Source organism: Pseudopodoces humilis, chromosome 4 (genome assembly GCF_049639895.1).
Source record: "Pseudopodoces humilis isolate 2021_Gansu_Grassland_sample_001 chromosome 4, ASM4963989v1, whole genome shotgun sequence".
In the NCBI taxonomy this organism is placed as follows: Eukaryota; Metazoa; Chordata; class Aves; order Passeriformes; family Paridae; genus Pseudopodoces; species Pseudopodoces humilis.
The window spans coordinates 30,123,550-30,131,989 of record NC_142203.1 but is presented as its reverse complement, the minus strand read 5'-3'; the positions used below and the strand labels follow the sequence as shown (position 1 = coordinate 30,131,989).

General features: G+C 38.3%; 1 protein-coding gene across 2 annotated transcripts in view; it reads right to left on the bottom strand.

The window, feature by feature from the left end:
• Positions 1-556: 556 nt before the first annotated feature.
• The window catches only part of ACO1 (aconitase 1), a 35,496-nt gene continuing 27,612 nt past the window's right edge, over positions 557-8,440 (bottom strand). For both annotated transcript variants that reach the window (XM_014258726.2, XM_014258725.2), the window contains exons 13-21: positions 8,004-8,088; positions 7,563-7,719; positions 6,896-7,020; positions 6,037-6,141; positions 5,230-5,372; positions 3,667-3,814; positions 3,144-3,266; positions 2,031-2,216; positions 557-1,264 (exon numbers count right to left, since the gene is read on the bottom strand). In XM_014258726.2, the coding sequence (XP_014114201.1) occupies positions 1,151-1,264; positions 2,031-2,216; positions 3,144-3,266; positions 3,667-3,814; positions 5,230-5,372; positions 6,037-6,141; positions 6,896-7,020; positions 7,563-7,719; positions 8,004-8,088 (1,186 nt within the window). In that variant the 3' untranslated portion in view covers positions 557-1,150. The remainder of the gene's footprint in view (positions 1,265-2,030; positions 2,217-3,143; positions 3,267-3,666; positions 3,815-5,229; positions 5,373-6,036; positions 6,142-6,895; positions 7,021-7,562; positions 7,720-8,003; positions 8,089-8,440) is intronic.

Sequence of the window (8,440 nt, the reverse complement as noted above, 5' to 3'; positions counted from 1 at the left end):
TCAGATTAAAAGTAAATGGAAAAATCACAGTTCTTAAATATCAAATTGCTCTGTGAAAAGACCATCTGCTTTGGGACCCTGCATAAAAAAATAATCAGTCCAAAATTCCAGTTTATGGTCGTAACTACTGGGAAGTTGAAATTGGAAAGTTTTGTTATTTTCATAGTCTTTGAACACAAGGATTTCAGACTAAACTCTACAACCTCTCTTGGCAATCTCCTCCCGTCAGTGCTTGGTCCCTCAGAGTGAAAAAGTGTGTTCTGCTGTTCACAGGAAACGTTGTGTTTCACACTGTTTGTGCCCACTGCTTCTTGCTCTGTCATTAAGCATCACTGAAAAGAGCCTGGCTGCATGTTCTTTTGTGCCCTCCATTCAGATATTTGTACACAAACAGCAGAGATATCCCTGAGCCTTCTCATCACTGGACTAAACAGTCCAGGCTCTCAGCTTCTCCTCATGAGAGACACTTCAGACCGTGCAACATCATGGTGGGCCTCTGACAGATTTACTAGAGGAGCTCTCCAAGACCAAGGATAAAATGGCAGAACCACCAAACTTTTTAAAAATAAATTTAATTTTATTTATTAGAAATATCCCCAATAAGTCCACCTTTCCATAAAGGCTTAGATCTTAAACAGAGTTCACATTTTTTAAAATTAATAAGCAGCTAAATAATTTCAATATTAGATTCAGATTCTGTTTAGCTGAATAAGAAAGCAAGTCAGTGTCAGGTAATCAGAAAGGAATAAAATTTTTTTTATACTGTCAGTTAATTTCTAAGTCACTAATGAGAGCATAGAACTTAACTTCAGAGTCAAACTAAGTGGATCAAATACATGAAATCAGCTCGTGATCTTCAATGGTTCTACAGATGCCAGCAGCATTTTAATGACTTTTGCACTGTGTTCTACAGTAAGTCAAGCCAATTGCCATACAAAACAGTTAAGAAATGCTGTTTACTTTATATGGGTGTGTCCAGTTTCTTGATACACAGAAAAATTCAGCACTGTAAACAAGCCTTCTAATACAATCGACAGAAAAAAATTGCTCACTTTATGGTTCACACTTCGAAATGCACGATTACTATAGTTTCACTGTGCTCAGGAGAAGCAGGCTTGTACCTGGGCCTTTTTGCTTAATCTTTTTTTGATTAGGATGCCATTTTCCGGATCATGTAGTTCAGAATGCCGCCATTGTGGAAGTAAGTAAGCTCCACATCAGTGTCAAATCTCATGATTGCATGAAAGGTTTTCCCGGTGTCCAGCTGTTAGGGTCAAAGAAAGTCATTCAAGCAGCAGAACCTTGCACATGTTACTTGATATCATAGTAAAATAAGGACTACTAGGATAGTTTTGCTATCTTAAAAAATTGTGATAGAAAGCTAAAGTGAACAGGCACCAGTACTTCTATCCACACTAGACTGCAGGAAGCTGCTTGAGAAGAAAGTGGTTTAAAACAGAGCATAACAAACACAGTATGGCATCTCATTGCATTTGCTGCTTCATCTATAACTGAGAAATTTATAGTGGATTTTGAGTGACTGGTCCAAAAAGACAGGATGGCTTTGTGTTAATTAAAACAGTTTGAGCATCCTGCTTTTATATCCTGTAAATCACAGAATGGTTTGGGCTGGAAGGGACATTAAGGATCATCTAGTTCGAACCCCCACTGCCATGGGCAGGAAACATTCCCACGAGAGAAGGTTGCTCAAAGCCTTATCCAACCTGACCTTGAACCCTTCCAGGGAGAAGGAATCCACAGCTTCTCTGGGCAGTAGTTCCACTGCTTCATCTCAAATTATTCCTTGTATCTAAGCTAATTATATCTTCCTCCAGTTTAATCCCTATTAGAATGACTCTGTCAATTTCCTTCACCATCTCAGTTTTCTCCCACTTAAAACTCTGGTTTAAGTGAATCTGACTGCCATATGTTTTGAACAGCAAAACATGTGACAGCATATGTTTTGAAGAGACTAATAATTCAGAGTAAAATTAAGTGATTCAGAAATTCTGCTCTTACAAGTCTCATACCTTAATCTGGACATTCATCTGTGGTCTTAGTTTTTCAGGAATGATAATCGTGTAACGCTCCCGTCCAGTGAGTCCTAAAGTTCCTGCATCCTCTCCAGGTAAATACTGCAGAGGAATCACTCCCATTCCTACTAGGTTGCTTCGATGAATTCTTTCATAGCTTTCAGCAAGCACAGCCTTGACACCCTGGGAAATGCACAATAGGTTGAGTTATTTCATAGTTCATAACAGTCTTTCTGTACTCAAAAGGAGAAAAGTGGTTTGTTTGTGGTCCCCCCCATTTCATTTACTAGCTACTGTAGAGTCAGCAGGTCTGTCTGACAGCAAACTGTCCAGGATGACTTGATTGTACATTAACTTTCACACCTCTTTAAAAGAAGCCTGACTCAAAAAAGTAACATGTTTTCTCAGGAATCCTGCATCTACCTTAATAGGTCATATGCAGAGCACCACTAATCATTTCCACAACTCTTCCTAATTCAGTGTTGCTCTCCTGTAAGCATGCAGTTTAAATAATTTTGAAAATTTTACATGTTAATACATTTAACACAAAAACTCATTGCCAGAAAAAATCTCCGAACACCTAGATGAGCTTAAACACCAACTCTCATAAAACTTTCTTTAATAATGCAAGAAAGCTTGAATCAAAGTTCTTGCTGCAGTGTAAGACTGGACAGACAAAGAAAGAAATGGGTATTTCACTGTATGTGGATATCTATTTGGCTCCCATGGTGAAGCCATGCTAAATATAATTTTCACTGATACTCTTCTCTTACACTTTCTAGTTTCCTTGTAAGTGAGCTTAAGGATGCTGCTGAAAGCGGACCTATGGTTTATGGGGTTATGGAAAGTGGAAGTAAAAATTGGGCCTTTCTAGTGTGGCCTTGTGGATTTCTAGATGAAGATCGGTAAAGCCTTCCGGTCAGAACAAGATCTATTAATGTTAGATAGCTTTTGCAGATCTGCTGTGGCTCTTGGAGGCAGCTGAGATTTCAAAACAGCTCTTTCTACCAAAAATGAGAATGATCTACTCAGGATTTGGTTACAAGCTAGTGTTACTGACAAAAAAGTACACTGTTAATACTGTTCTCCTAGTTTACTGTTGCCACCCACCAAGAGGAACGGTCCTTTAGCAGCCCAGTCTCTGGAACTTCCTGCACCATATTCCTTCCCAGCCAGCACAATCAGAGGATGACCAGCCTGCTTGTATCTTTCTGCAGCATCAAACACATCCAGCTGGAATAAAAATGCCAAATGCTTTGTAAACTTTTTGCAGGTAGAAGCACAATTCCAGAGAAAGGAGGAAAGAGAATTGTCCCCACATAAACAATTGAAGCCCACAACTTCCACCAAGCAGCACTTTAAGGATATTGAACCATACAGCACTTTGTGGCTTCTAGTCTGATCTCATTCCCAACACAAACCTGCACCTTCCACTGGTGCTTTTACAGTGGTTACACTCACCACTGATGTGCCTGAAGGTGCATGTGACTGCTTCCCTGAGTCAGCTCCTGCCCCCTCAACTAGCTTTGCTTAGAAGGTACTGAAGTAAATTACTAAGCTGGTAAGAAGGAAAGCCAGCACTAATCCACTCGGTTGTCAGTGAGCCACAGTTTAGAGCAGCATGTGTACTTACAATTTCCCCAGAAGGGAAATGGATTGTCTGAGGTCCTTGTTTATCAATAAACTTGTTGACCAAGCGAATGTTTGCAAATGTCCCTCTGGCCATGACAGCATCGTTCCCTCTGCGAGAGCCGTAAGAATTGAACTCTCGAGGAGTCAAGCTATTAAGGGAAAAGTAGAAAGGAAGCTGTTGGTTTTAGACTAAAAGCACTTCGCTCTAAAAAAAGAAAGTAATAAACTGGTGTTTCTAAGGCAGGTACATATGTAGTTTCTACCCCAGCAGCAGTATCCAGTTAGCCAATATTTCTCCTTTGAGTTGTTTTGAAGGAAAAGTAATTTACAAATAGCTACACATTGGTCAGAAAAAGCAGTTTCCATAATAGTCTCAACTCTTGCCCTACAAACAGTATCCAACAGATGAAAGGATATAATTCACATTAACTCAGCAGACACAACACAATTTTTTTCTTAATTACTGGTCCCTGAAGATCCTTGTTATTTATACTATTATAACATCTAGAACAAGGGCACTGAACTGTGCTGAATATCAAAAAGGCAGCAAGAATCTCTGCTGCAAGTTGGAACTACAGAAGAAAATTTCACTTGCAAACAGAAATATGAGAATGAGGGGACACTCCAGCCTAAACAGAAAACAAAAATTGCACTGGAATGTGACAGAAAATTAGACTGTTTGCATTGGGCTACATCCAAACCACAGCTATGACATAAAATGTATCTTTTGTAATGCATGTAGGACTATTCAGATTTCCAAGTAACTGATAGCAGGGTGTGAGAGTCCAGAGCAGTTGGTTTTCAATATATTATGCTGTTTTAATCAATTATCTTTCCAAAATTATTAGGCCTAGTGAGTTACGTCTTTTTTTTTTATGTCAGTGCTGTTGCTCAAAACACCACTGAAGTTTTAAGAAGTGCTAAATCAGAGAATAAAAGCATTATATAACCTGTGAAGCTTGAATAGGTCAAAGTGGTAAGTCTTTGTCTTGCCCTAAGCTGAACCCCAAGTACTAAACTGACATTCTGGCCATAGAAAAAGATGAACATTTTACAGGAGTTTGGACTCCAGTCACAACAGATTCGCCAGTCATTGCAGCTGCACTGAAACTTAAACTTCTGGATATTCTGTAATGCCTAAGAGCCTAGATATGTGAAATAGTTGTACATGCTAGAAGAAATTAATATAAAACCCATTTTTGGCACTAATGAAAATGGTCATTTTGCTTTGATAGAGGGACAAATCTTGATTCCCTTATTTATGAATAAATGTAGAGGCTAGTTTTTGCAGTAAGTCATCTTCCCCTATTTCCATAAAAATGTCTTTAGCTCTACAATGATAACAGATGTACACACTCTATTCTCTTCTTACACTTAGTGAGAGCTGCTGAAGCAGCACGAAGAGAAATGTTTTGCCTTCTTAATTTATATGTTGTCTAGGCAGCTGTCAAGGTATGTAAGTGTATGTGAACAGACAGAAGGTATGTGTGCCTGTAACATGGTATAGTAGTTGTGGTTTGTGCTCTCTTCCAAATGTATGACAAGAACAAGAAGTAGTGCTTACCCTCTGCTGGTCAAATAACGGGCTGCAGGACTATTTCTTGCTATGTTCCCAGCTGGAGATATGTGGTCAGTTGTCACAGAATCCCCAAAACTCAACAAGACATAAGCATCTTCTATTGTTTTTGGGGTCTGAAGAGCCAAAGTCTAAGCCATAAATACAAACAAAACAATTAACATATGAAAAATGATTCCTTTACCTTTCTCAAACAAGTGCAAATTGCAAAATAGTCTCCCTTTTGTATACAAGTTAGGAGAAAGAAAAAACCCAACACTATTAAAAATGTTTATGTTCTTGAACAAATATGATGCCCTGGCTGTCTGCCAGCAGGTTCATGCATGAAGAAAATAGAGGAGACAAAAAAATCCAGCCAAGGCTTCCTGTGATACACGCATCGAAGATTCCTAGACATGTGCATGCATTAAAATTTCCATTCACTTTTAAATGGCACTGAATTAGCAATTCAAGCACTGAGCTATTTGGTGCAACATGGAAGCAGGCAGAACAGTGCATTTCATTTCCTGTTTTTTTTCTTCACTTGTTTTGTGACTGTTTAGAAGTATTTTGACTTAAAAGTTAAAGGAGACTTTTCAAGAGCACTGAAGTGAAAGGGAATCCTTACAATTTTGAGATTCACTCATGCCTTTGTATTAAAATGAACACAATAGCTCAATTCTGACGTGTAAGAACCAAGGCCTCAATAGTCTTTTATGAATCCTCTCAGGCCCCTTGAAGTGGCTTTACTTCACCTTCAATGAGTCAAGATCACTACACACTTTGGCTTGATTCAAAGGGAAAGCACGTACGTACCAGACCATCAAAGAAAGGAGGAGACTTGATATAAGTAGACTTGGGATTCCAAGTATACAGTTTATCTGAAGGAGCATCTAAGGCATTCCAAGCTTTGTTTACTGTCTGAAAAACACAAACTCCTTTCAACAATTTCTAAAGTTTTCAGAAGCAACGTAATTATTTCAGAATCCAGGTAAAATTACAAATTTTACTTTAGCTAAAGCCTTATGTATTTCTTAGTGAACTTTGGGAAATGCCCATAAAAATTTACATTATGTTTGGGAGTGTTTTTTTAATTACTCTACCTGTTAAAAGATTTAGGAAAAGCCTCACTTCATTACAAAAGAAAGACATTCATTCTGTTTTCTCAGAATAACCTGTACTATGCACACAGATAACACTTTATAATTCTCCATTGTGTTTGTAAGTAATCTTAAGAAGCTTCCCTAACATAAACATATTTTGTTTCAACTCTTGAGAAAGATTTGCAGGAAAATATTACCAAGTAAAAGTTCTTTTTCTGATATCAATCCTATTAGTTAATGCAAATGAATTTTATGATAGCTGAAAAAAAAATCAAACATCTGTGAAGCTGGAATATTCCACCTTCTAGTATCAGTTAGGGATGGCTATTGAAAACATATCATCTACATGTCACATTAAAAGTATCATAAGGAGCAATTTTCAAAACATGACTGTCTGAAATAATTAATTATCCAGAAGGTTTTTTTTAAAAAATCCTCATTTGAATATCTGTCATAACGAGAGCAAAACCTAAAGATGAAAAAGGTTCATTTCATTATCATGATTGTCTTATTTAACACCTTCAGAAAAGCACAGTACATCAATCAAACTACTGCCAAGAGGATTAATTCACCTCTATTTTTTCATAGACCTCCTTGAACATCCCAGGAATAACAAATTGACGCTCAACAGCCTGAATCTCATTTCTTGTTGGCCAGATATCTTTCAGGAAAATCTTCTTCCCCGAAGCATTTATTCCTGTATAAAATGGTATTGTTAATTTTGTTGCATAAATTTTTCATTAAGAAGAAAGAAAAGCTTACCACTGTGTTCTCTGGCTAAGTGTTCCTTGTAACACTCACAAGACACAATTTATTTCATTTACAAGGGTTTGACAGAAAAGCATGTCAAACTTTATCATAACTGTACATAACCCTTCCTTTTTTTGACTTGCAATGGCCTTCCAGAATAATTTAAAGAATTTATGCTGAAAAGGATCTTTGAAGGTCGTCTTCACAAAGAACATCTACTAACTTGGCTCTTGAAAGACTATCACCCAGCTATAACCAAAAATATGACCCAGTGGAATTAGGGCGAAGTCAAGCTTGAGCACTATTCTTTCTCCAGTATACTGACTCCTTATCAGTATACTGTATCATCTCTTAATAATTGCATAATTTGTCTCCCAGAGGTATTTAGCACTTTAAAGCACTTCCGTAGGCCAAATATTCCTAAAAGTGCTTAATTCTGGACAGTTTAGCTCTTAAGCTGTGAAAAGCAGCACCCCAACACTGTCTTACCTAAAGGCTCTTTCTCAAAGTCAATCCGGATGGTCCCGGCAATTGCATAGGCTATTACCAGCGGTGGGGAAGCCAGGTAGTTGGCACGGGTGTTGGGATGGACACGCCCTTCAAAATTCCTATTGCCAGACAACACACCCACTGCCACAAGGTCTCCCTGTAAGATGGAGGTTGAGACAAAGATAGGTCAGCTGCTTGCAGAGTCCACGCACACACAGCAAACCTGCAGGGCCTCACTACACTGCAACAACAAAGACAAGTCACGGAACTGTCTTCTTCTGAATAACCCCAAAACATTTCCCACAGAAAAGAGAATATAGACTGAATTTACTTTGTACAGAGCTGAGAAGACAGTTCTGTACACACAGTTTAATACAGCTCAGAAGAGCACACAGCAGAGAACAGCTTACATAAATGACCTGCACAGGAAAAACTACATACCTGTGTAATGGCCTCAACAACAGACTCCGGTAGGGGCCCACTATTGCCAATACATGTCATACAGCCATAACCCACCACATCAAACCTATACAAAGCACAAAAATAACGGTGAACAAAATGCTACATTGGAGCAAGGCATTCAACCACTCAGCAGTTGGCAATGGTTACTTTCAGAAGTACTACTTTAACAAATGAAATGCTGCTGAAAACAGCATTTTTGAAATGCTCTATTTTTACCACTGCAGTGACTGTCCATGCACACAGAATGGGAAATGTGTAATCTAGCAAGAGGAAGAAGTGTGATTTACACTGTTTCAAAACAATTAGTCTTGAAAATAACCGATTTTCCTGCTTAAGAACATAAGTCTTCAAGAAGTTACAGCAGGCCTTCATCAATGTACAAAGCCAGCCAGCACAACAGCAGCATGCTCACTTAT